Below are 26672 nucleotides of genomic sequence, written 5' to 3'. Positions count from 1 at the left end.
AGCTGGGATTACAGGCATGTGCCACCACGCCCGGCTAATTTTTGTATTTTTAGTAGAGACAGGTTTCTCCATGTTGGTGAGGCTGGTCTCAAACTCCCTACCTCAGGTGATCTGCCCACCTCGGCCTCCCAAAGTGCTCGGATTACAGGCGTGAGCCACTGCGCCTGGCCCGTTTCTTCTTAATATGATGCACAACGTGCAAACTTTCCACACTGAGTATTTCTCCCTATGCCAGAGATGTGCTCACCTGGATCTGCTGCAATATGTTCTTTAGCTGAACCAGAAACTCCTTTGCTTCCTTTGCCTTATCCGAAACTCCATTTAAGGCCTGAGATAGTTGTGCCTGAAAAAGATATCACATGTTGAAAAGAAAAGTTAGTCATGAAAGGCACAGAAAATTTGCACTTCATCATAAAAGCTTATGTTTATAAGAGGGGATAGGACTGATCTCGCACATCTGCTGTTCTCATTGATGAAGGGACCACCACTGATCCATGATCTCTACAACATTTGTTTATTTTTCCAACAGTAGTAGATTGGCCTACAGTCTCCTTTCTCATCTCCAAAGCTGGATAGAGGTAAGGAGCACTCAACTAATGGGTTGAAGCAAACAGGTCTGCCCCTGATGTTTGCAGAGCCCAAGACAAGAAGATAAATAGAGTCCTTGGCTTGGCCTGGCCCCCTCTATCCATCATCAGTACACGCTTATATGGACATTCCAGACCCCAGGTCAAGTTCCGTCCACCCCATCCCTACACAGTCATCTCCTGGCCTGGGGTGCAAACCTTGGGGCCTGGTCTGCCCTGAGGGATGGACAGGAAGGGGGCTGTGGGTCCTGGAACTGGACTAGGTGTATGGACTGGTAATCCTAGGGCATCCTCTAAAGGGACACACAGGCTGGTACCCTTAGCCCTGGGGACTCCTCACCCTGCAGAGAGGGATGTGACCAGCAGAGGCTTCTGAAGCACAAGGATCAATTGCTGTGGCCCAAGGGTGAAACTGCAAGCTCAGCTGAACTCTACGGCTTTTGGCACCAGGCTTCTTTGTAATGAACCACGTACACACACAATTGAATTTGTCTTTAAAACCTAGCTCTTGAGTAGACTGTGACCTTGATTTTTTTTTTTTTTTTTTTTTTTTTTGAGACAAGGTCTCACTCTGTTGCCCAGGCTAGAGTGCAGTGGCTCAATCATGACTCACTGCAGCCTCAACCTCTCAGGCTCAAGTGATCCTCCCGAATCAGCCTCCAGCTAATTATTGCATTTTTTAGTAGAGATGGTGTCTCGGAGGCTGTGTTGCCCAGGCTGGTCTCAAATTCCTGGCCTCAAGTGATCCTCCCACCTTGGCCTCCCAAATTGCTGGGATTACAGGTGTGAGCCATCACGCCTGTCTGGACTGTGACCTTGACTTTTAACATGACTTTCATTTTCCACATTAAAAAGCTGAGGATAGAACAAAGCAGAGTCAGAAGGGCCAGGGTCTCCTTCTCCCTCAAGTCCCCTCCCAGATCTCTGCTCAGACGTCACTGTGTCAGTGAGGACTTTCCTCACGACCTTGTGCAATAGCCCCCTCGCCTTCCCCTGGCTTTTTCTTCCTCCTAACAGTCATCACCACCCAACCTAGAAAACTTGTTTGCTGTCCATCTTCATGTCCTAGAATGAAGGACAAGGGCTTTTCTGGGTGGCGCACAGCTTATCCTGGCACTGGAAGAGTAGCCCGCACGTGGTGGCATTCAATAAATATTTGCTGAATGCATGAATCAGTGAATGGGATTCTTTAGACCACACAAACGGCTGTCAAAGTGTGGTTCTAGACCAGCAACATCAGCATCACTGGGCGATTTGTTGAAGTGCACCGTCTCTGGCTGCACCCCAGATCTGCTGATCAGAGGTGGTGGGTGAAGCCCTGGAGTGTGCGGTTTACCAAGCCCTCCAGGGGGTTCTGATGCAGTTTGAGATCCCCTGGACTGTGCAAGTGCAGCCTCCGCTGAAAACCTATGGGGAAGATGGTAAAGGAAGCCCACAAAAAGACACAGGGGGTAGGTGGAAAGACAAGGAAGGGGGCCCGGTCCCCAGGAGCACCGGCACGCAAGGAGAGGTCAAGGTCTAGGCTGTCTGCTCAGAGAGAGCAGGAGCCTCAGGCTGAGGATCGGCGGAGGTGCAGCTCCTCGAAGAAGCTTTTTCCTACACCATGAGCCTCGCCACCCCCAGCCCCACCTCAGTGGGTTTAGGCTCTCCCCTCCATAGCTGGCCCACAGTGTACCACCATCTGTTGCCAGCACCTAGGCAGTGAAACATCCCATAGAATGTACAGTGATGGCAGAAGTGTCCCAGGTCTGCTCTGTCCCTGATGGTAGCCACTAGCTGCCTGTGGGTACTGAGCACTTGAAGTAGCTAATGTGACTGAGGAGCTGGACTTTTCATATTATTTAGGGTAAGTTGCAACTGCCATGTGTGATTAGCCAGTGGCTAGTCCTGGAGAGCACAGGTTTGACACCCATCTGATAACCTACAGGTCACATTTGGCAGGCTTCCAGATTAACCACCTGGGAAAGGCCTCGTGATTCATGGCTTACATCCTGTCTCTGAGAAAAGGCTCTTATCCCGAGGCCTTCAAATCTAACTGTGAGTTCTTCAAACTGTTGACATACTGATTAATACATAACCTACTGACATCAAAAAGGACACTGAAGCCAGGTGGGGTAGCTCATGCCTGTAATTCCAGCTACTCAGAGGCAGAGGCAGGAGAATTGCTTGAGGCCAAGAGTTCAAGACCAGCCTGGGCGACATAGAGAGACCTCCCAGCCGCAACCCCCAGCCCTGCTTTCCTCCCTCATCCTCACCCTCTCTCTATAAAAAATTTTTAAAAATTAGCTGGGCATGGTGGTGTGTGCTTGTAGTCCCAGCTACTCGGGAGGCTGGGTCAGGAGGATGGCTTGAGTCCAGGAGGTTGAGATTACAATGAGTTATGACTATGATACTGTGCTCCAACCTAGGTGACAGAGTGAGACTGTGTCTCAAAATAAAAATGACACATTTGTTTCTGAATCACAAAGTTTTACTGATCGTCTTGCACATGGAATGTTAGCCTGTATGCTGTCATCCGTAGCCAATGAACGTAACCTCTGTGTTGCAGCCATCAATGGAAAAGGACAAGTCTGGTAGGAGGAGCTCGCGCTTCCCCTACACTTTCTAGATAAGCCTTCCAACCTGCGACAGGCTCTGGAACATGCCCAGCTTTGTTGGTGTGTCTTCCCCAGTTGAGCCTCACACTTGGCTTCCAATGAACCCTTATCGAATTATTTCTGCCCTGACAGCCTTAATTTTGCTGCATCCTTAGTGGGGTGCAGAGCCCGGGAGAACTCCACCCATCCCAGGATACTCACCCTCAAAAGGAGGCTGAAGAGTCAGCATCATTCACAGGCCCTGGAGGGTATCTTTAATGACAGGGGTTTTCAAGTTGAAGTTGATTATCAGGGACAGGGAAAGAATAGCAACCCCTCCCCAAGACACCCACCCAAAGCATGGGCCCCCTGGGGCTGTGGCTGGCCCCTCCTCTCTTGGTCAGCTCAGGCTGCAGCAACAGAACACACAGACCTGGGGCTTCAACCACAGACATGGATTTCTCAGAGTTCTGGAGGCTGGAAGTCCGAGATCCGCATGCCAGTGCGGTTGGTTCTGGGTGAGGGCCCTGTTCTGGGTGAGGGCCCTCTTCTGTGTTAGGTCTTCACATGGTGTCATGTTTGGATATAGTATTTTTGGCCACAACAAATCTGATGTTGAAATTTGATCCCCAGTGTTGGAGATGGGGCCTAGTGGGAGGTGTTTGGTCACGGGGCGGATCCGCATGAATGTCTTGCTACTGTCCTCCACTCCTCCTTAGCGGCTTCTCACTGTATTAGTCCCCACGAGAACTGGTTGTTAAACAGAGCCTGGAAGCTCCCTCCTCTCTCTCTCGATTCCTCTCTTGCCATGTGATGCCTGCTCCCCTTTGCCTTCCACCGTGAGTGGAAACTTTCTGAGGCCCTCACCAGAAGCAGATGCTGGGGCCATGCTTCTTGTACAGCCTGCAGAACCATGAGCCCCATAAACCACCTTTCTTTATAAATGACCCAGACTCAGATATTCCTTTATAGCAATGCAAATGGACTAAGATGCATGGATTTTCCTTGGTGTGTGCACCAAGAGGAGAGAGAGAGAGAGAGCTTGAGAGAGAGCTCAGGTGTCTCTCTTTTTTTAAGGGCATTAATTCTATCAGAGGGGGCTCTGAGCACATCTAAACCTAATTACCTCCCAAAGGCTCCACCTCCTAATATCAGCACATTGAAGATTTAGGCATCAACGTTTGAATTTGGAAGGGACACAAACATTCAGTTCATAGCACCTCCCACTCATCATACAGTCCTCAGTGGAAAGACTTTGTCTTTTGTCTCTATATTTCTATCCCACTGTGCTGCACAAAGTAGGAGCTCAAAGAATGCTCCTTGGCTGAATAAAAAGCAAAACAATTGCTTGACTAGAGGTGCACGCAAAGAGTGGGCTAGATCCCTGCAGATTCATCACTGCAGCTAGCACCTTCCTGGAGGAACTCAGCAAGCTTGCTTCTGCCTGAGAGGCAGGGTAGTTAGGGTCACACACCATCTGCCCAGTACCAGGGGCCAGGACTGCTCTGCCCCAGCCAGCGCCAGCCTTCCAGGAGCCCAGCCCTCCCCAGAGCCTGCTGACCTGCTTCCTGCTTGGCAAGAAGACCAAGGAGCTTGGCAAGGAGCCCAAAAACAGAGTGGTTTTGAAGGAGACCCGTGACCGCAGGCTAATGCCTGGCTGAAAGGGGGACAGTCTCACGGTTCAGCGGACACTGCTTCCAGGTCCATCAGACTTGCCATCTAATTTTTCCCTCCACTGCTTTTTGATGCCCCCTTGGTGAGGTCACCTCAATGCAAGCCACATTGGGGCCTGCTGTGTGCTCAGCCACGTGAGGGCCCCGTGCCCTGGTCTGCAGCCATGGAAGAGCCAAAGTGGGCAGTGTGAGGGCTAGCTGCTGTCGAGGGATGTCCTCATAAGCACACACTGGTCCTTTTCTTCAACCCAGTCCTTTGTGTGTGAATGACCACAAGTCATTTCTCCTCACTCAGGGAATAGCATTGTGGAAATCGCACCTGATAACTGTAGTGGAAAAGGAGCAAAGGTTTTTGGAGTGAAAGAACAAATGATTTATTTTTTTTAAGAGATGGAGGTCTGGAGCAGTGGCTCATGCCTGTAATCCCAGGACTTTGGGAGGCCGGGGTGGGAGGATTGCTTGAACCCAGGAGTTTGAGACCAGCCTGGGCAACATATGAGTAAACCAGACTGGGTAATATAGTGAGATGTTGTCTCTACAAAGATTTAAAAATTAGCCAGGTGTGGTGGCGTGTGCCTCTAGTCTCAGCTACTTGGGAGGCTGAGGCAGGAGGATCACTCGAGCCCACGGTGAGACCCTGTATCAAAGACAGAGAGAGAGAGAGAGAGAGACAGGGAGAGGGAAAAGTGAGAGAGAGAGAGAGAGAGAGAGAGAGACAGATGGAGATCTGGAGAGCTTTCTCTGCCACCCAGGCTGTAGTGCAGTGGCACAATCGTAGCTCACTGCAGCCTCAAAAACCTGGCCTCAAGTGATCCTCCTGCCTCAGCCTCCTGAAGCACTGGGATTACAGGCCTGAGTCACCTTGCCTGGCCTCTCACTCTCTGAAGATGGGTGGCCCAGGAAAGCTGCATTAGCTCCCTGCCATGCTGCCCCACTGCACCCTGGCGATCTCTGCCCTGAGCAGAGTTGGAGTGCCACATGGTAGGCAGCATAGTACCCGACACGTAGAATGTGCTCCATAAATATTTGTGTCAGTGAATTGATTTTGCTCTAGATTTTTGTCTGACTAGCTCCCCGAGATATTCAAGTCTCAATCCTCTCCCACACTGGGCATAATTAAAATGGCCATGTGGTCACTCTGAACCCACTGTTTCTAGGGCATGGAGCCCCATATGGTCCCGGCACCAGCAGTCTGACCCTACTCTGGGGACTGACCCACTTTTCATGACTTCTGGGTGTTAACTATTTCTAGGTTAACTGCCGCCACTGACCTGGTTCACATTTAGTCACACTGGATGGGGCTTCTGATGCCCCGCGCTCCTGATGCCCTGTCTCTATTGCACACCAGAGGGTTCCTCTGCCCTGCTCTCCCCCTTTACTGAGCAACCTGCCAACAGCTAGGGAAGCCCCCCACCCACCATCTCAACACCCCTTGCTCAGTCTGCGGAGAGCGGCTTTGTTTTCTAGTCTTCTCTCAATGGCCAGGCCTAGGCTCCAAGAGCCCAGTAACCAGAATAAAGATAACTTCCAGGCTGGGCGCAGTGGCTCACGCCTGTAAACCCAGCACTTTGGGAGGCCCAGGTGGGAGGATCACTTGAGCCCAGGAGTTCTAGACCAGCCTAAGCAACACAGCAAGACCCCTGTCTCTAAAAAAAATACAAAAATTAGCTGAGTGTGGTGGCACACACCTGTAGTCCCAGTTACTCAGGAGGCTGAGGTGGAAGGATTGCTTGAGCCCAGAAGTTTGAGGCTGCACTGAGCTTTGATTGTACCACTGCGCTCCAGCCTGGGTGACAGAGTGAAACCTTGTCTCTTAAAAAAAAATGATGATGAATAAATGTAACTTCCCTAGCGTCTGGCCTAAACTGAGGCTCAGAAACATGGTGGGGAGCCTTGATCACCCTGCGATTGAGGCAGATGCAGCAACAGACCTGGAGACTGGAAACAAGGTGTGACCCGCGGAGTCACTGGAGGTGACTCACAGGGATGGGAGAGGGAGGAGGTGAGCATGTGGAGACCCTGGAAATGGGGAAAGAATAGGACAAAGGAGGGTCCTGAGAGGGAGACTTGGGCAGACCCCTCTCCCATGAAATAGTGGCAGCCAGACCTCCTGGATTCCTCAACCCCACCGGCTTCCCTGCTCCCAGTCCACTCCCGGGATCCAGTCTCCCGCTCTGAGGATCCAGGCCACAGAGACTTTGCTCCATGCAGCATGAAGGATTGACGGTAAGGGCACAGAGGAGAGGGCACGCCCCTGGGTAGAAGTCCACTTAGGGAGAAGCCAGCTCAGCATTGGCTACAAAGGGAGCAATGCTGGGTGGCAGCCCCTGGTATGTTAGGCCGGGGGCCACAGGCTGAAGGGGACCCCCCAGAAACAGAAGGGGTCATTGGCAGAAGAACTAGGAGCCAGGGGTTGATCCGGGCAGCCTCTCTCTGCAGTGGCTGTGACCCAGAGTTGGGGGGAGGTCCCCTGAGGCAAAGCAGCTCAGAAGATCAGCTCCTGTCCCTGCAGCTCCCTGTGTTTGTGTCACTAAGCCAGTAAGGAGGAGAGCTGGGATTGGAATGGGGCTCTCCAGATGCTGATCCAGTGTTCTGTTCAGTGCATCAAGCCACATCCAATTCTCAGAACCCCTACATGGAGCCTGCTGCCACGACTCTGTCAATACAGACTAGATCTCTTTGAAGGTGCCACCACTGCCTTCATCTAGGGCTGTTGCAAAAGAAGAGAACTCTCTTGGAGGATCTGCCTTTCCCTGAATCCCCAGGCTTACTCTGTCATGGGTTCCTATGGGACTTTGGTTTCTTATCGCTGCTGTGACAAGTTGCCATAAACTTCGTGGCCTAAACCAACACAAATTTATCATCTTATGGTCCTAGAGGTCAGAAGTTCAAAATGTGTCTTACAAGCCTAAAATCAAGGTATGGGCAGGGCTGGTTCCTTCTGGAGGCTCTAAGGGAGAATCCTCTTCGGTGCCTTTTCTGGCTTCTAGAGGTCACCCACATTCCTTGGCTTGTGGCCCCTTCCTGGCATTGTTCAACCTCATGTGCTATGGTCTGAATGCTTGCGTCTCCCCCAAATTCATATGTTGAATCTTAACCCCAGGAGAGGTGGTATCAGGCAGTGGGGACTTTGGGAGGTGGTGAGGTCATGAGGGTGGAGCCCCCACGAAGGGGATTAGAACCCTTATAAAACAGGCCCCAGAGTGAGGACACAGTGAGAAGGTGCCATCTATGAATCAAGAAAATGTCCTGCCAGGCACCAAATCTGCTAGGCACTGATCTTGGACTTCCTAGCCTCCAGAACTGTAAGAAGTACAGTTATCAACCCCTGTGTCTATGGTATTTTGTTACAGCATCCTGAAGACTAAGACATCTTGCTTCCATCCTCATCTCCTGTGACTAACTCTGATCCTCCTGTCTCCCTCTTACAAGGACATTTGTAGTGACATTGGACCCACAATGATTGTGAGGTTAAAGCAGGACAATCTCCCCATTTCAAGATGCTTAACTTCATCACATTTATCACATTTGCAAAGCCCTTTCGCTATGTAAGGTAACATTCATGGGTTCCAGGAATAAAGATATGGACATCGTCCTTGGAGGCCATCATTGAGCCTGCTATGACTGGCAATTAAATTTATCATTTTTAAAAACCTCATCTCACACGTGGTCACAGAACTGTTCAATGTCTGCTGCTCAGAGGACTGTGCACTCAACGAAGTCATGTCGGATTTATCCAGTGTCGCATCCCCAGCTCAGAGCCTGGAGGCTAGTACACAGGACCCACTATAAATGGTGCCTGATTGAGGGTCTGTTTCTACCTGGATTGTCAGCTTTGTACTGGGCCCATGAGGCAGTTCTCAGGACAAGATCCATCACAGAACCAATATCCACCAGACACAGATCCACCCGCTGAGGCCAGAAAAGTGGATCTTGTGGAGAACAATGTCATTTTTCTGCCACAGGGCAAAGCTCTGACTGCCTGAACCCAGTCACAACCTGGACTTGACAGCCTCTCCTCTCCTGTGGTGGGACATGATCAGTAGCAACTGATGACTTCCCATTAATAGCAATAACAATAACAATTGACAACTTACTAAGTGCTGAGGTCTTTACATGCCAAATTTAGTTGATTCCTCATAACCTAACAAGGAGGTGCCATACTAACACCATTTTACAGAAGAGGGCATAGGCTCAGAGAGGGGAAGTAATTTGCCCAAAGTCACACAGCTAGTAAGTAGTGTAGCCAGGACTCAAACCCAGATTTTTCTGAATCCAAAGCCGATGCTCTTTGCACTCCATTGCACTGCCCTTTGGATATTCAACCAACATGGAAGGAGGACAAAACCTAATTTCCCATTAAAATCCCTCAGAGGCAGGGCTGCTGGGCTGAGACCACCCACCATCTTCCAGCTGCATCTTTATTCTCCAGGGGACCCTGTCCCTGGCATACTGTGTGCTTGGGCAGGGTTGCCTGTCTGCCAATGATGGTTTCGTCAGACCCAAGCTCCACTCTCCAGCTCATTAGGATTTCAAATGTGCAGCTGTGTTGGAAGCCTCCACAGCCACTTTGCGAATGTTGATAAAGCAACGTTGCCATCAGTCTGGGCTTTGTCCCAGCACTGCAGGGAACACATGTGGGAGGATAAGACACTGACCACCACCTCCTCCTGCTCCTGTCCCACACAGAGCAAGGTGTCTGGGGGAGGCAGAAGCAACCAAGACTGCCTTGAATAGCAATATGGCGCCATGGAACACGGGTCCCAATGTGATGGTGGGGTGGAAGGGATTATGTGGACACAGTCATAGATCATGCTCTCACAAAGATGTCTCTGAGAGTGGGACAGTGTAGGAAGCAAAAATGGATTGGCAGGGCAGGGAAGTGCAGTCAGCTCTCCTCTGGGAGAGAACACGAAAGAACAGGACTCACTTTTCTCTAGGAAGGGAGATCCCATAGATTCACTCCTGTCACTTCCCATCAGCCAAGCTTTCATCTTAGGCCTCTGGAGTGCTGAGCTACTTTCTTGTTCCCACAGCCTAACCAAGCATCTGCCTGCCTGGGTCTCTCTCCAGAAGCACTACAGCAGCTCCTTTGTGCCTGGCGTGGATCAGAGAGCGCTTGCCCGCTGTCCCTCTGGTTACCCAGCCACTTGGCTTCCTTCTGCCCGCCTTTCCCACCCGGCCTCCTGCAGTTTGATGCCCCACTTGGGAGACAGTAGAGACGGGGCGTGTGTTAAAACAGGAATCAAAGCTTCACTGAGAGTTTCACACCATCAGTGGGCACAAAGGAGGTTGTGAAATGGACCACAGGGGATTTCTCTCACCTTTTTATCTGCCCCTCAGTGCTAAGGTATTGTTGTTTTTTTTTTAACCTGTGGCTGATAATAATGCCTAATAAGTTAAAAATCCCTCATCTGTTGACAGAACAGTAGAAATAAATGAAAAATGTAAAGGACTCATTTTTTAAAAAATTAAAAGGTAGAGGCTCCTGGGTAAGCAGAGAAATTGACTTCTAAGCACCTCCTGAGAGAGGCACGGATACCACTGAGGTACACTCCTCTGCCAGGCAGGTGACCTCCTTCTCCTTTTATCTGAAATCCTACTCCCCACTTGGGGAGCCTGGGGCCAATGGAGGCAGGTCTTTTCCCTGCATCTTCTTTCTTCTCCCTTGTTGCTTAAATGTGGCTATTTTCCTTCCTCTTCTTAAACTCTGTCTTCCCAGGTGAAATATAAAGAGGGATCCAACAACTAACACAGCTATGACTTCACACCATTGCCTGGGAAGTTTTCAGCTTTCTGTTTTTAGACTTAGATTGATCTCCTGGTCGAGATCCATATGCTTGTGAGATGGGCATCCTCGTTAGCCTTGCTGATGAGGCAGCCGTGGATGTCATGGGATGTGAGGGTAAAGCAGTCCCCTTCCTCTAGCAGGATGATGAAAGCTGCCCAGACAGCCTGAGAAGCACCTTCCCATCATCCAAGCTTTCATCTTAGGCCTCTGGGGTGCTGGGCTGGGGAAGGCTGCCTGGCGTTTTCACACGATTGGAGATACTGTTCAATGCAAGCCTGTACCCTGGACCAGCCTCAGGGGAAGGGCGATGGACTGAATTGTGTCCCCCAAAATTTAGACATTGAAGTCCTAACCCTCAGCACCTTAGAATGTGACTGTACTTGAAGAGGTGATTCAGTTAGAATGAGGTCATTAAGGTGGGCCCTAATCCAACAGGACTGGTGTCCTTATGAAGAGGGGAGATTTGGACATAGAGACAGACAGGTGCTAGGGAAAACACCACGTGACGATTGGAGTTATGCTGCCAAAGATCTACGAGGAGCTAGGAGAGAGGCCAGGGCAGGTCCTTCCCAGAGCCTTCAGGGGCAGCATAGCCCTGCCGACACCTTGATTTCAGTCTTCTGGCTTCCAGAACTGTGAGACGATATATTTCTGTTGTTCTAAACCACCTAGTTTGTGGTACTTTGTTCTGGCAACCCTAGCAAACGAATACAGAGGGACTAAAAGGAGGTCCACAGATGTGCTGCTGAAACCAGGAATCCAGGGCAGGCCCTATCTGTCCTGTTCCGACTAGAGATGTGCTCCTCCTTCAGGAAGAAATCCTGCTTTTGCCAGAATGTACTCTTGTCTCTCCTTCTGACCCTTTAGGCTCAAGGTTTCCACTGCTGTGATTCATGCAGAACAAACAGGGAGCGCCTCAGCCTGGCTGTCAAGCCCTTCATCCATTCACTGATGTATTCATTCAACAAGCGTCTGCCGGCCGCCTATCAGGAGAGAGGTGAGTTCTGTTCATGGTGAACATCCCCTTCTTTTTCCCTGGGATAATCTGCAACCCAAGCACCTATCTTCCAGAAGACCCACCTCCTTCTCTTCTCCCCTAGTTATGAGCCCTTGTCCCGGCTGTCACCGCCGTTTATCACACTCATCTCAGCTCAAATTCTAGCTCAGCTTGCCCACGTCCAGCTCAAATCCTCCTTTTCCATGAAGTCTTCCCCCCAGACTCCATGAACTTGTGTGGTCCGTCTTCTCTGTTCTGCCATCACCTCTCACATACCTCCGACTGTGGCACTCGCCACCATCTGTCTGAGATCTTAGTTACTTATCTACTTGACTGTGTCCCTCACTAGATCAGGACTTCCAGAGTGAGCCGTTCAATCATCTTTATGTCCCTAGTACAGAGCCTGTGCAGAACGGGCACTCAATAGTGTCTTCTGAATTCACGGATTTCGTGCCGTGTGCTCTGGGGAGATGCAAAAGGGCAGGACGCGTCTGGGCTCCCCTAGGCAAAGGTCCCAGTGCTGCAGCCCGAGGCATCCTCTATGTCTCCTACTAGGGATCCCAATTCTCACTCTCGATGTGGCCTCCCCTCGCTGCCTGTTCATCCCAGCTCACTCCCTGGTCCTGCACTGGAGGCCGGAACACAGACTTCCTGGGGGTCCCGCCGTGATGGGAGCTCCTGGGTTCCACTTGTTTGGACTGTTTTAGGTTCTTCCCCACTTCAGATGAGGAAAACAAGAGCCATTCTCCCTTCTGACTTCCCTTCCTTTTCTTTTCTCAATCCCTCCAGTGTAGGAGGGTGGGAGGGAGAGCTGGTCCAGGGGTGAGGGGAGACTCCTTTCTCACAGGGAGTTTTCAGATAAACGCTCTGGGAATCCTGAGAAGGGTGGAAGGTATGGGAATGGATGCCGTGGAGTACAGGCTGGCTGGCCGGACAACACACATTCCCCATTGAGCCAGCAACTCGGATTTAGGAGCTAGCAGATGGTGACCGAGGTGCCCCGCTCTCTGGAAGTCCAGGCACCAGCTCAGCTCCACACTCGCCTAGGCCCTGCGAGCAGAATAAGCTGACCCTCCCCGACCTGCCAGCCACTCATTCAGGAGCACTGCTGGGTGTTTACCCAGCAACCCTAAGAGCTGGGCTTCAGGGTTGGGCCCTGAATTCAAACCCTAATTTTAAGTGACTTAGTTTCTTGCCCTCTGTGAGACTTCGTGTCCTCACGTGTGAATTGGGATAATGATACCCACCCCAAAGGCCTGCCTCAAGGTATAATGACGGTGTGCACGGAAGGCCCTGGGTTCAGGGACTGGCACTCTATCATGGTGGTTCTGGGTAGAATGAGAACCCCAGAGACAACTTCCCTGACAGCTGCAGGGACCATTGTTTTCCTGCCGTTGACCTTCCATTATCCTCTATAACAGTATCCCAATTTTGCTTTGAGAAGTTGCCTTTTCTCTACTGAGTACAGCCTGGTAGGGCTGGAATTAGGACTCCAGTACCACTGCCTTCACCCTGACAAGGGGTAGGCACATGCCTGTGTGAACCCTGAGAGAGCCAGCCCTCCGAGATGTATCCTGAGGGGATATCCGGGTCTGAATTCTGAGTGGCGCTGAAAGCCATTTGCCTATTGCAGGTTCCCTACATGCCCTGTGCAAGCCGAACAGTAGCTCAATGTTGGGGCCTTCTTAGCTGTCTGTTTCTGCTCACACTGCCAGAATCAACTGCTGCCGAAGTCCTCATTCTGCCACCTGAACCTGACCAATGAAATGTGACCTGTGGTCAACTTTAACATCAAAAAATCAGAACTGAACCAGCTTGCATCCCTCAGATGCAATGGGAACTGGAATTAGAATCTAAGCAGAAACTTCTTCTATGCAAGATAACCCTTCTTTTTGTTCTGGCAGACACACCTTTGTTTTATACTGAAGGCTGAGTCTCTCCGGTTGGCAAATTGCTGGTTGGAATAAAGTCTCTTTTTAAAAACATTCCTTTTCAGTGGATTCGTTAACACCCTATTCTAGGCCAGCAGGATGATAACTCCTTGGAATTCAAAATTGAACAAAGAGACAAAGAGACCTGGAGAGATGGGTGTTTGTTCCATAGTTGCCTGAGCAGACCCCTGCTATTAGAGTATTCCTGTACATGCTGCTTCTTCACACTTGGGGAAGCCTTGGGAGCCAGAATGCCTGGGTTTGAATCCCAGCTCACTGACTCTGTGACATTAGGTGAGTCGCTTACTCTCCCTGCCCCCATTTTCCTCAAATGCAAAAGGCGGGTAATAGCAGTAAGTACCTAACAGAGCTATAGTGAGGATTAGGTGAGTTAATAAATGTAAAATGCACCTGGCACATACTCAATGCTATCTACGTGCTCCCTGTTGTTACAGTTTCAAACCTGGCTCTCAAAGTTCCTATTGATTCTATGAGTGCTTAAGAAAAGAGCAGTATTTTTTGCTTTTTGTTGGGAGGGAGGGATGAGGGTCTCACTTTGTTGTCCAGTCTGGAGTGCAGTGGTGCCATCGTGAAGCACTGCAGCCTTAAACACCTGGGCTCAAGTGATCCTCCATGCCTCAGCCTCCCAAGTAGCTAGGATGTTGGGCACGTGCCACCACGCCCAAGTAATTTTTATATTTTATTATTTTTACTTTTTGTAGAGATGAGGTTTTGCTGTGTTGCCCAGGTAGGTCTCAAATTCCTGGCCTCAAGTGATCCTCTTGCCTCAACCTCCCAAAGCGTTGAGATTACAGGTGTGAGCCACTCCGCCTCGCCTGTTTTTCTGATAAATTCCTTTTGATTCAAGTTAGCTTGCAGCAAAGGACTCTAGCTGATTTAGTGGTTAGGATGCCCAACAAACGCAAAGACAGCTATGCTATAATTAGTGATTCATGCTGAGCCTTGGTATAGTCCATGCTTGTGGAGATGGTGACGATGAGAGGTCTCTTCTTTATCCCTTCCACAACTCAGCTTCAGACTCTGACTCCCAAAATCCTGACTGCTTAGGAGTTCCCCATGAGCTCCTGCCCTGAGGCTTGCAGGGAGGAGCAGCCTAGCTCATTAACAGTGAATTTTAAGTTGCCAGGATTGATACGTCAGAGCCACCAACCAAATTTTCTTAGCTAGAACTTAATGCTGCAGTCAAAATAAAAGAGGCAGGGCTGATGGGCAGTACTGCCAGAAACTGACTTCCGGTCATTAGCTATATCTGCAGGCACATGGGGGCTTCTTCCTCTGACAAGGCGGTCAGTGAGTGCCAAATGACCTTCAAAAGCTCACGTGTACAGGAGCCAGCCCCAGAGTAATTGGGAAATCCATGCCTCCCCTTGGACTTGGGCTTGTCAGTTCCTGCTGAAGTTCCAGCTGGAACCCACCCTCAAGACGCAAGCCACCTTCACACGACCTGCCAAGCTGCTGTGTGCCTCTGTGCCTGTGCCCTTGCCATTCATCTGCTGGATGTGCCCTTTCCCATTGCTGCACCGGTGCCCCATGGTCGTCCAAACCTCAGCTCAAGTGTCCCTTCCTTATGCTGGATTGTGCAGCCTCCCCCTTCAAATCCTGTTGAGATGTCCTTTTTCTGGCTCCCTGTGCCAACGAGATGTGGATCTCTTTCCATTCTACTGTCATCGTGTATTTACTATTTTTTTATTTGTTTTTTAGGACAGGGTCTCATTGTGTTTCCCAGGCTGGTTTGAAACTCCTGGCCCCAAGCGATCCTCCCACCTTACCCTCCTGGACAGCTGAGAACATTTACTTCTTCCTTCACTAAATTGTGCCGTCCTGGGAGATGAGACCTTGCTTGTTTCATCTTTGCATGGGCTACCAGTGTATGTCCCATAAATATTTGTTGAATAAGTAAATTAGTTTTTAATCGGACAACACGACAGGGAAGTTTCTAAAATGAACCAAGGATCAGAAGCAAGGACCAGAGCTCCACTTTAGCTTTGTACCTGATATGAAATATTATATTAGAACAGTCACACAATTTCACTTCTTACACTTTGGGGTAACCTACTAGAGCAAGGCCCTCATTTGTCACCAGCCATGTGAAGATATGAGGATAACATGCTCCGGAAGTATGCTAAATATCTCAAACCATCCCTTTAGAACAGGCTCCAGAAGTGCTGAGCTTATGTTTCTACCATTTTGAATTACAGCAGAAGAAATAGATTTTAAGCCAAATCAAACTATCCAGAAAAAAGGTTCAGAATAGAGAAAAGAAGTTCAAAGGAAAAGCAGATTGTCAGTAAAACAGTGTTTATTCACTCTGGATAGTGGGCCCTATTCCAGGAGTTGAATGTATGGTGGGAATGTCTACCTCTCTACAGCTCAGGGAGTCAAGCAAAAAAAGCCACCAAAAAAATCAAGTCTAAAAAGAAGTCTAAATACGGACCTAGCAGAGGACACTGCTAGATTTTTAAAGTTTTTTTCTTTTTTCTCATTTTTCTGTGACCAAAGGAAAGAATAGAAACATTTTGGCCAACGACCAGGGCAAGGCTCAGAAGACAGAGGAAAGATAGTGAAATGGACAGAGAATGGTTGTATCAGACAGCTTAGGCTAGTGACGCTGCAGTAACAAACACCACCCCCCAACTTGGAAGCTTCCAACCACAAAAGTTTACTTCTTGCTAACACTGAGTGCCCATTGCAGGTCACCTGCAGCTATGTTTCCCATACTCTGCATTTCGGGATTCAAGCTGAAGGAGCTTCTCATTTGAGGCATAGTAGACTCATAGCAGAAGAAAAGGAGCTACAGCCCAAACACATGCTTGCTCTTAAGCCTTCTCCTGGCCAGGCACAGTGACTCAAGCCTATAATCCCAGCACTTTGGGAGGCCAAAGAGGGCGGATCACGAGGTCAAGACATCGAGACCATCCTGGCCAATACGGTAAAACCTCATCTTTACTAAAAATACAAAAATTAGCTGGACATGGTGGTGCGTGCCTGTAGTCCCAGCTACTCGGGAGGCTGAGGCAGGAGAATCGCACGAACCTGCAAGGCAGAGGTTGCAGTCAGCCGAGATCGCACCACTGCACTCTAGCCTGGCAACAGAGCGAGACTCCATCTCAAACAAACAAACAAACAAAAAAACCTTCTCCTGAGAGGTGGCACTATCCGTCCCACTCACATTTCATTGACCCAAGCAAGTTAGAGGGCCCAGCCTCACAGTGATGGGACAAGAAGTATAATTCTCCCAGAGGGACAGCAGAAAACATTTGAACAAATGATAAAATCTAGCAAAAATGGCCTCTGCATTCAGATAGACCTTGGCTTTACTTACTAGCTCTGTGCTCTGGGGCCAGTTCTTACTCTTCCTGCAGAGTGCATATGTTAGGGATTGTATTGCCTACCTAAGCTGTGGCAATTAAAAATAAATAGCATATTAACACATGCGACTTTTTTCTTCCTTCCCTTGATTCATCCAACTCCTTCTCCACCATCACCCCCTTCCTCCACGCTCCAGGCTGCCATCTTCAATGCAATAGGTTTGGCAGGAGCATCCAGATATGACTTAGGGTAGAACAGTATCTGACAGGGGGGTGCAGGAGAGGGAGACTAGCACGCTGGGAGGGAGGTAAGAATGAAGTTGTTCTTAAAGACAGGATCCTGGGTTCATATATTTACAGAGAAGTAAGAAATCAATCCATGAAGTGTTTTTTCTTAATTAGAGAATGTTTTATAGAACTTTATCTTAAAGAGACAATAGGACAAGAATGCAAAGATGTATATACAAGAATGGTCACTACATTTAAAAAATAGTTAAAATTTGTGAACAGCCTAAATGTTCAGGAATAGTGATTAATATAAATGATGCAATATCCACATAACTGAATACTCAGCACCCATTAAAATGCCAATGTATTTCTATATTTGTTGACACATAGGATAATCTCTAAGGTAGATCGTTCAGTGGAAAGCAAAGCTCTTTCCCTCAAACACCTCAGGACATTTAAGCATTAGGGCAATGTCCTGCTGCAATGATAACACTTCTCATTATAACCCTGCCATCTCTCCTCCATCCCTTCTCCTACTCTTTGCCCAGTCTGCAGGACCCTACCCAGTGCCCTCTAATCAGCACCACACTGCCCCTCCCCTACCTTAAACCTTCCTTCTCCCCAACTCACACCTGGAATCTAAAATTCCCCACTTCTCTGCTAGCTTCAGAGGAGCACAATCTGGCTGAGGATGTTCACAGAGTATGAGGAAACAATGGGCTTAACCTACCTGAGTTAGTAACTTTCAATTTTCTTTCAATTGCCAGCTCTCTTCTTGTTTCGTTGTTGCACCCAAACCCATTTATGCCTAGTGTTCCATTATTGGAATGCTAAGCTTGTGAGGGTTATTCATATCCTACTGTTCAAGGTCATCACCAAGGTCTGATTGCAAAAATTCAAAAAATTGCAACCTCAGGCATAAATGGGTTAACGACCACTGTAACATTAACCAATTAATTAATGTTTTTGTGTGTTATAGGCTGAAATGTGTTCCACAAAGAGTTACATGTTGAAATCCTAACCCCTCACCGGACCTCAGAATGCTTCCTTGTTTGCCAATAGGGCCATTACAGATGTAATTAGTTAAGGTGGGGGTCGCACTGGAGTAGAATGGGCTCTAATCCATTATGACTGGTGTTGTTACAAAGAAGAGACATTTGAACACAGACATGCATGCACACAGGGAGAACGCCATGTGAGATTAGACTTCTGCTGCCACAAGCCAAGGAGCCACCACAAGCTGGGACAGAGGCCTGGGGCAGGTCCTTCCTGGTGCCTTCAGAGGGAACACCGCCCTGCTGACACCTTGATTTTGGACTTCTAACCTCCAGAACTGTGAGACAAGAAACGTCTGTTGTTTAAAGCTACCCAGCTTGTGGTAATTTGTGATGGAAGCCTTAACAAACAAATACATTATGTACAGCTTTACCTCCTAATACATACCCTTACATATATATTCACAGAAAATCATATTGCATATACTCTTTCTCCACATCATAAAAATGGGTGTTGGGCTCTTTAGGACACAGGGGAAGCAGGCCAAATTTCTCATATTTTCAGGAATAAACTGAGTGCCCCGAAGGTGTAATAGGAACCTTTTACTAACCTCATCTGACTTCATCCTTACACCAGCATTTTGTGTATAAGGAAACTGGCTGAGAGCGGTTAAGAAACATATCCAAAGACGTATAGTTCCAAATGGAACCCGGAACTTTTTATTTAAATTCCAATCATCTTTCCATTATATCAGCCAATGATGGAGCAGAAAGGTGGTCCAAGCGATCCCAGAATAGAACTTTCTAGGCACCCGTTCAGTGTGAGGAGGGGAAGTGGCTTTGCCAAAGGGCCAGTGAGCTCAATTAGGTTAAACGCTGCTTCTTAGCCCTACTCCAAGAGATCACCATGACTAAGATTGTTTTGTGCCCAGCCTTGGACAGGAAAGCAATTCCCTCCTTTCACAGCATTCTCAGCCTTGACGCTCAATAATAATCGTGACGATAATAGTGGCTTTCTTTTATTGAACACGCATACGTGGTGTACACTGTTAATTCCTTAAAATGCATTATCTCATTTAATATGCCGTCAGTCCATGGCAAGGGGAAGAGTTTTAGGATTGCTGGCTTGCAACTAGCTTTCTTATTCCCCATATTCTCTTGCCTCTATAGCACCAATGATTTTAGTAATATCAGTCTAGTAAACTTACACTCAGTGTGTTCTCTCGAAAGTTGAAGCAGTGCTAACATCTGGGAAAAGTCACGCCAACATTTCCCAGCTAGTTTTCTTCATGTCACGAACTCAGCCGACTGTTTCTCACATGATTACCACATGTAAAGAGGGAGGGGAGAGCCATGCTAATGAGCATGGATGGCTCTTTTCAATATGGGGCCCTGGAAAATGCATAATTCCTCCTCTTCTCCTTTTCCATACTGTCCCCAGGAATGACCCTTCCTTTATGAATCATTCTATTCTATGATTCAACAAATAGTTAATAGGGATTGCTCCGAAATCATAATTTACGGCATGGATATTAGAATGCATTTTAGTGTTAAGTCCTATTCATTTATTAAATAGATGTTTCTTGTGCTTGACCGGCTGTCAGATGCTCTGATGGGTACCGGGATTACAAAGATAAATAAGACACAGTCCTTGTTCTCAAAGTGTTCGAAATATAGTGTTATTTATGCATATGACGTATAAAGCTGGTCTTAAAAGGAAAGAGATCCTAGAAGTTTCTGTTAGCTGCAAGACACATTGATGGGTGTAAAAGTCTAATCAAGATAGAATTTTATTTTTAAAACTGTGTGGAGTTATTAGTAAAAATGCCCATGGAGACTCTAAGAATATCCCATTTGGCAGGAAAGTGTAATTGGGCACAGCAAGTCACACTTCCGTGAAGAAAGGCTAGAGACCAGAGAGTAATCAGCTCATGCTGTGATAGCACCAAGAACAAGCCTGGGATGGGATGTCTGATGCATGAAGCCCCAGGACCAGACTCCTGACTTTGCCAATGTATCAAGACCATTTGCTGAGCCAAGCCAGGGGAGGTTTTCATCGCCTGGTAACCAAACTGTTTCTTTAGCATCAGGCCAGCTCCGGTCTCTTGTAACAATAGAATTAGTTCTGTGACAATACGTGTCTGATGAGAATTTGTCTTAGAGCTTTCTCTCTGTCATCAAATTAGGCACCCCCTACCCCATCCTTCCAATTCTTTGAAACCCAACTCAACTCCCATCTCTCTACCCTCTGCTCCATGCTCATTCATACCTAAGGATGGTTCCACATATTTTAGCACCAATTATTTGTGCTCCGGTGTTGTTCTTGATTTCTTGTGCATAAGTGGTGAGGTGAGCCCTCCTGTCCATTTAAATGGCCAAAATTAGCCTTCTTTTAAAGTAAGTCCATATCACTGCCCTTTTCCTCCTGGGAATCTCTTATGTTACGGTTTCCTCACTTCTTTTGTTTTTATCCCTCTCTCCCCATCTCTAACCCCTTAACTTAGCTGAGAAAATTGAGATGTTTGAAAGGTTTTTCTTTTTTTTTTTTTTTGCCAGATTTTATTGGCAAACAGGGTAAAATGACTGAAATTTACAAGAAACTTCAAAAAGATTATAGCCTGGCTATTCCTGTTCTTCACTGAAATTTAAATGAGGCTAAAGTTTAATCCTTTTTTGCCTGTCAAGTTAGATGTCCCCTTAAATTTGGCTTCTGAATCTATTTATCCCATCCTTTTCCCCCATTGTCCCCAGATCCAGTATGTTAGCTCAGATACTCAAAGGACTGGTAGTCTGATTTCCTTCATTTTTATTAGACATGGCATCATATTCGTCAATGTTTCCCTGCTTTGTGTAAATATGGATGAATCCCTTGCACTCTACCAGCAGATAATCAATTGGCTGTTTGAACAGGAACTATATTTTAAACATCTTCTTTAACGCCTCATGCAATGATGTACGGCTAAGTTTTTCTGTCTTTCCTGACTAATGAACCTACTCACCATCCATGACCCCAGCTCAAGCATCATCTTATCTTCAGTCTCCCCACACTCTTTCCCTCTTCCCCTTCCTAATTTCCAGGGGAAATTCACTGCCTTCTCTTCACTCTTCCCCTATCCGTTTATTCACGTTACAAGGAGGGCACTTATTCCACTTTTCATATCAGGCGTATATACATCAGGTTGGCTGTACAATGATCTCCTGCAGCAGGCTGTGAGCTGTCTTGTGGCCTGTTTTATGTGTGTCTGCAGCAGAGGCCATGGATTACAGGAGGCACTCAAAGAATGCTTAACCAGTGGATTGTTTTGACTGGATAATATGGAAAGCCACAAGACGACATTTCTCCTTCACATCCTGGAAGGGACACAGATGGACTCAGGAATGAAAGTCACCTTAATTGAACAGCTTTAACTGGGAAACTTTACCTGGGTCCCATATTCCACCAACCCATGACACCCAGCAAACCCTAAAGGTGTAAGAAGCCTGAGAGATGACAACACAGATCCTCCTTGCTTTGCCCAGATGCCCTGAGACCTGTGGCCCCCAATTGAAAGAAGATATTTTGCAAACCAGAGGAGGCTCAGGAAGTTACCCACAATGCACATGAGGCCCAAATGGCAGGAATCACTCAAGGATCTATTTGAATTTTGACTTAATTCTCCTGGTGGGAGATAATTTTCCATGGGTTTCTGGTGTTTCTCCACATCTTGCAAGTGAGACACTGACTGCTCTTTGTTCTGGGCTATGTTTCTAAGGATGAGGACAACCTTGGAAGATAGAGATGGTATCTCCCTTGGGAGCAACGGGCTGCTGTTTACTGCCCCTTGTAAAAAGACTGGGGTTTGCTAAGCTCAAGGCTCCTCTCCTGTAACGCAGCCGGCTGCATGTGCAAGTGCCCTGATCTAGCCCTCTTCACATCCCCTTATGGGAACTGGCCCAACATGTGGATGTTCTGGCTCCTGCTGTTGCTGTGAGTAATAAACTGTTCTCCATCTCTGAATTAGGAGCCTAATGTCTTCTGACTGCACCCATGAAACTCTGGCAGGCTAATTTGTTGGCTTGTAAGTAGGCTAAAAACTCAGACCCCTCACACTTCCTGAGATCCCCCAGCAGGGTCTTCTTGCCTTTGGTGTGCCCTGATATCCCCTTCTGTGCATCTTCATATTCCCAGTAGGTTACAGGTATAGAACCCTGCTGGGGAGACAAGACTGTGTGCAGGACAAACACTCATCACTGATAGCTGCAGACAGTTCAATGAAGGAAGCCAATGTGAGAGGTAAAACTCACGCCCTCCCAGCAAGCTGATGGTGTGTGGTGACATTCACATGAAACATGAAATATGATGAATGGCTGCACTGTCTACACCAGGCAAAGTTCTCTTTATTGTGTGGGACTGGCAGGGAGCAGTAGCGTGGCTGAAGGACCGAGAAGATCTCTGTTTCTTGATCCAAACATTTCCAAGCAGCATTCAGTTTTTCTAACAGTGACTGCAGCACTGCTCACAACTAGGGGACTATCTTAATGAGACTTTCCAGAGGATCCTAGCTCTCTTTGGTTGTATTCAAGTAGACTTCTTATTTGTTTATTGCATCTATTAGTTTCAAAAAGGGCATAAGGCAGTTTGCAAGGGTTTATAAATTTCAAGAAAGCGTAACTTAAAAAGAAAGAAAAACAACCTCCTAGAGCACAGCAAGGACCTCTAGTAGCTGAGGGAAGGGAAATGAAAAAACTCTTTCTTCCTGGGTAAGATAGAGAAAAGAGACACAGGCCCATAGCATTAGAGGGTCCTGACTGTTGGGGAAAGGGCAGGACTTCTGAGAAGATGCAGAGTGGAGACGGAGAAGGGAGAGGGAAGGGGGCTAATCAGTAGACTTGCCACAGCCTAAAAAATAACCAGTGAAATGGAAGTCAATAGAAGTTACCCAAACTGTAACACAAAGAAACAAAAAGAGTGATTAAAGAAAAAAGACTAAAAGTAAAATAAAAGGCTGGACATGGTGGCTTATGTCTATAATCCCAACACTTTGGGAGGCTAAGGTGGGAGACATTTGAGGCCAGGAGATCGAGACCAGCCTAGGCAACATAGCAAAATGCAACCTCTACAAAAAAAAAAAAAATTAACAAATTTGCTGGGCAGGATGGCATGTGCCTATAGTCCTAGCTACTTGGAAGGCTGAGGCAGGAGGATTGTTTGAACCTAGGAGTTCAAGGCTGCAGTGAACTATGATTGTGCCACTGCACTCCAGCCTGGGAAACACAATGAGACCCTGTCTCTAAACAGAAAAAAAAAAAAGAAAATAAGACAAAAGAAAAAAGAACAGATCATCCAAGAACTGTGTGACAATAGCAAGCAATCTAATATACGTGTTATTGGAATTCTGGAAGGATGAGAGAGAGAAAGAGAAAGAGAGAGGATAGAGCAGGAGAATTTTCTGAAGAGATAGTACACAAAAATTTTCCAAAAATAATAGAAGACACCAAAACAAAAGTCCAAGAAGCTCAGAGAACCCCCAGCAGGATATGAATGCATAAGCCTCTCTCCATTTCTGCTGCCTCTCTCCCAATTCAAGTCCCCATATTTATAGCCCAAACTGCTGCAACAGCTTCTAATTACACATCCTGCCTCCACTCTTGTCCCCCTACTCTCCATTTTCCAAACCTCCATCAGAGAGCTCTTTTAGAAAAGAAACATCACACCCCAGCTTAAATCCTTCTCGTGGTTACCCATAGCACTTACTATTAAATTCAACCTGTTCTGCGTGGCCCGCCAGGCCCTGTACCCTTTTGCCTCTCTGCCTAGCTCTCTGTTTCTGCCCCTTATTCATCTGTTTCATTATGCCCCAAGCACACTGGCCCATTTCTGTCGTTTAAACACACCAGGCGTCACCTGCCCCTGGTTCTTGGCCCTTGTCTTCTCTGTGAAATGCGCTGCCTTCAGAATCATGCAAGGCTGGTTCTTTCCTATTCAGTCTTCAAGTCTTAGCTTGAATACATCCTCCTCAGTGATTGCTTTTCAACTTTCCTGCCAAAGAGGTCTGCCTAAGTACTACTGGTATTTTAGAATACAGACAAGGTCTCGTTATGTTACCCTGGCTGGTTTTGAACTCCTGGCCTCAAGCAATCCTCCTGCCTCAGCCTCCCAAATTGTTAGGATTATAGGCATGGGACACTGTGTCTGGCCCTGCCTAAGTATTTTTTATCACATTGTTTTTATTTCCACCTTGGTATTTATCACTATCCAGCTTATTTATTTGTTCGTTTACTTGTCAATTTTCTTTCTCTTGTGACTAGACTTATGTTCTTTGAGGAAAGAAAATTCCATCAGTGGCCTCAGTGTTTAGAACTGTGTCTGATATGATATATAGGCATTCAAGATGTCCTTATTGACTGAATGAGTAATTAGGTGAATTGAAAGTGAAATAATCATTAGCAGCATCAACTCAGAAAAAGGATGCAATGGTCAAGAGACAGCATCAGTATTTACGTTATAGTAAGTGCTAGAGATGACTTTTAGTTGTGGGTACACAGCTCAGCTGATAGGTAAAGCCAACCATAAGGCAACAAATAATTTATCGAGTGAGGGAAAGTCTCATTTCTTCATTTTAGGAGGCTTGTTGTTTCTGAGTATTCATAGTTCACTAGTTTCCTGGTTTTATAGATATCACCCAGAATCAAACTATAAGGATTGGGAGATTGGGTAAATACAAGTATGTGTCTAAATTTCCTAACACAACCTTGACCTAATTTTTTACAACTATGTGCCGTCTGGACAGATTTTTTTAGATGTCATGTGACTAAAGCCCAGCCTCTCCTTCTGGAGTGAGTGCTGGCAGGTGTCCACATCCTGTCTGATACGTCTGTCACTGAGGCCTCATCCACACTCCTGGTTCCCAGAACCCAGCTCACCTTGCCCTGTCCTTGTGAATCCTTTTGCACCCTCTCTCTCCTCCACACCACATCTCCTTTCTGTAGCCACTGTAGCCATATGTAAAATAGAGAGGGAATGCTAGCGATCTCTCTCACGTCTCTTCTGGCCCCCAAAATCTTGCCTTATTTGTCCCAAACAGGACACTGAAGCTCCCCAATCCCGTCCCCACCTTCGATTCCCTTTTCCTGCTGCCCCATTCCAGTTGAATGAGAGGTTGCGCTCCATCTCTGTTCCCCCTACTTTTAAAAATAGCTATCAGCTAACGTTTTATTTCTTCTACGCATAACTACTCTTCAGCTGATGCCATAGGCATCTGTTTTTGTTCAAATATACATACAGCATTCTGTTGCATTTTTACAGTTATTCAAAATGTACAGTGAGGAGCAATAAAGGGGGCCGTTTTTGTTTTTTTGTTTGTTTGTTTGTTTTTAGAGTTGGGGTCTTGCTCTGTTGCCCAGGCTAGAGTGCAGTGGTGCAATCACAGCACATCACAGCCTGGGCTCAAGCATTCCCTCTGCCTCAGCCTCCTGAGTAGCTGGGACTACAGGCACGTGTCACCATGCTTGGCTAATGCTTTTATTTTTTATAGAGAAGCAGTCTCTCTCTGTTGGCTAGTCTAGTCTCAAACTCTTAGCCTCAAGCAATTCGCCCGCCTCTGCTGGGATCACAGGCATCAACTACCATGCCCAGACTTGTTTTTTGCAAAATCATTTCACAAGTTTAGCAAGCCCCTTCTTTTCGAGTTTCCTCATCTGCAAAATGAGGAGGTTGTGACTCATAATCTCTGTTAGAAAACAGCAGACCCTAGAAAATAAACATTTTAAAACCCTCAGTTTCCCATCAAGAACTTCGCAAAAGGAAATTCCAAAGTGGGAGGAAGGAATTTGCTAAAGCCCCTTCCCAATGTCTGTCTGGATTCTCTGCTATTCCTGAGGTTCCCTGGTTATGATTGTCATAACCTCCACCACTACCTGGGCAGCACCCCCACCCAAAATGGCTAAAGAGTGGATAAAGCATTCTCTTTGCTGATTTAGAGAACAACTGAGACACAAACTAATATGAAACCCAAGGTACAAACAGCTAAGTAGGTTTCTTTTCAATCCCAGGAAAGCAGCAGAAAGCATTTCTCCAGAATTTCTTTCTCCTCAGGCCCCTCTGCTCTAACTCAAGAGGACTCATACAGATTTGCAGACACTTCCCACCCCTTAGAGATTCCTGCCCATCTCTGGGCCAGGTGGCTTTGAGTATCATATGGTTTCCCAGTATCCAGAGTTTGTGTAACCTAAAGATCCCGACTGGTGCCCAGAGTAATTAAATAAGACTCTAGTTCAAAGCTCTCAGATCCCCTAGAGGAGACACATCCACTTCTCAGATAACTTGCAGTGAAAGTCATGGGCCTAGCACCCTGGAGCTCTAAAAGCAGTCCCATTAGGGTATTTCAAACTTTAATGTACATGCAAATCACCTAGAATCTTGCTAAAATACAAATCCTGAGTCAGCAGGACTGTTTGAGATTCAGAATTCTGCATTTTCAATGAGCTCCCAGGTTGATGCTGATGTTGCAGGGTGGAGGAACACACTTACATTGCAACCAATGAGGTTGCAATCTAAAGGAGAACAAATTATTTTCTATTAAGGGC

At 47.2% G+C, this 26672-nt stretch overlaps 1 protein-coding gene across 2 annotated transcripts in view; it reads right to left on the bottom strand.

Annotated features, from left to right (window-relative positions):
- The window catches only part of TRIM67 (tripartite motif containing 67), a 57531-nt gene that overhangs the window by 18066 nt on the left and 12793 nt on the right, over positions 1-26672 (bottom strand). For both annotated transcript variants that reach the window (XM_032136989.2, XM_032136991.2), the window contains exon 2: positions 248-343. In XM_032136989.2, coding sequence (XP_031992880.1) covers positions 248-343 — 96 coding nt within the window. The remainder of the gene's footprint in view (positions 1-247; positions 344-26672) is intronic.

This window comes from Hylobates moloch, unplaced genomic scaffold (assembly GCF_009828535.3).
Source record: "Hylobates moloch isolate HMO894 unplaced genomic scaffold, HMol_V3 SCAFFOLD_18, whole genome shotgun sequence".
Lineage (NCBI taxonomy): Eukaryota > Metazoa > Chordata > Mammalia > Primates > Hylobatidae > Hylobates > Hylobates moloch.
This window is presented reverse-complemented; position numbering and strand designations above follow the sequence as displayed.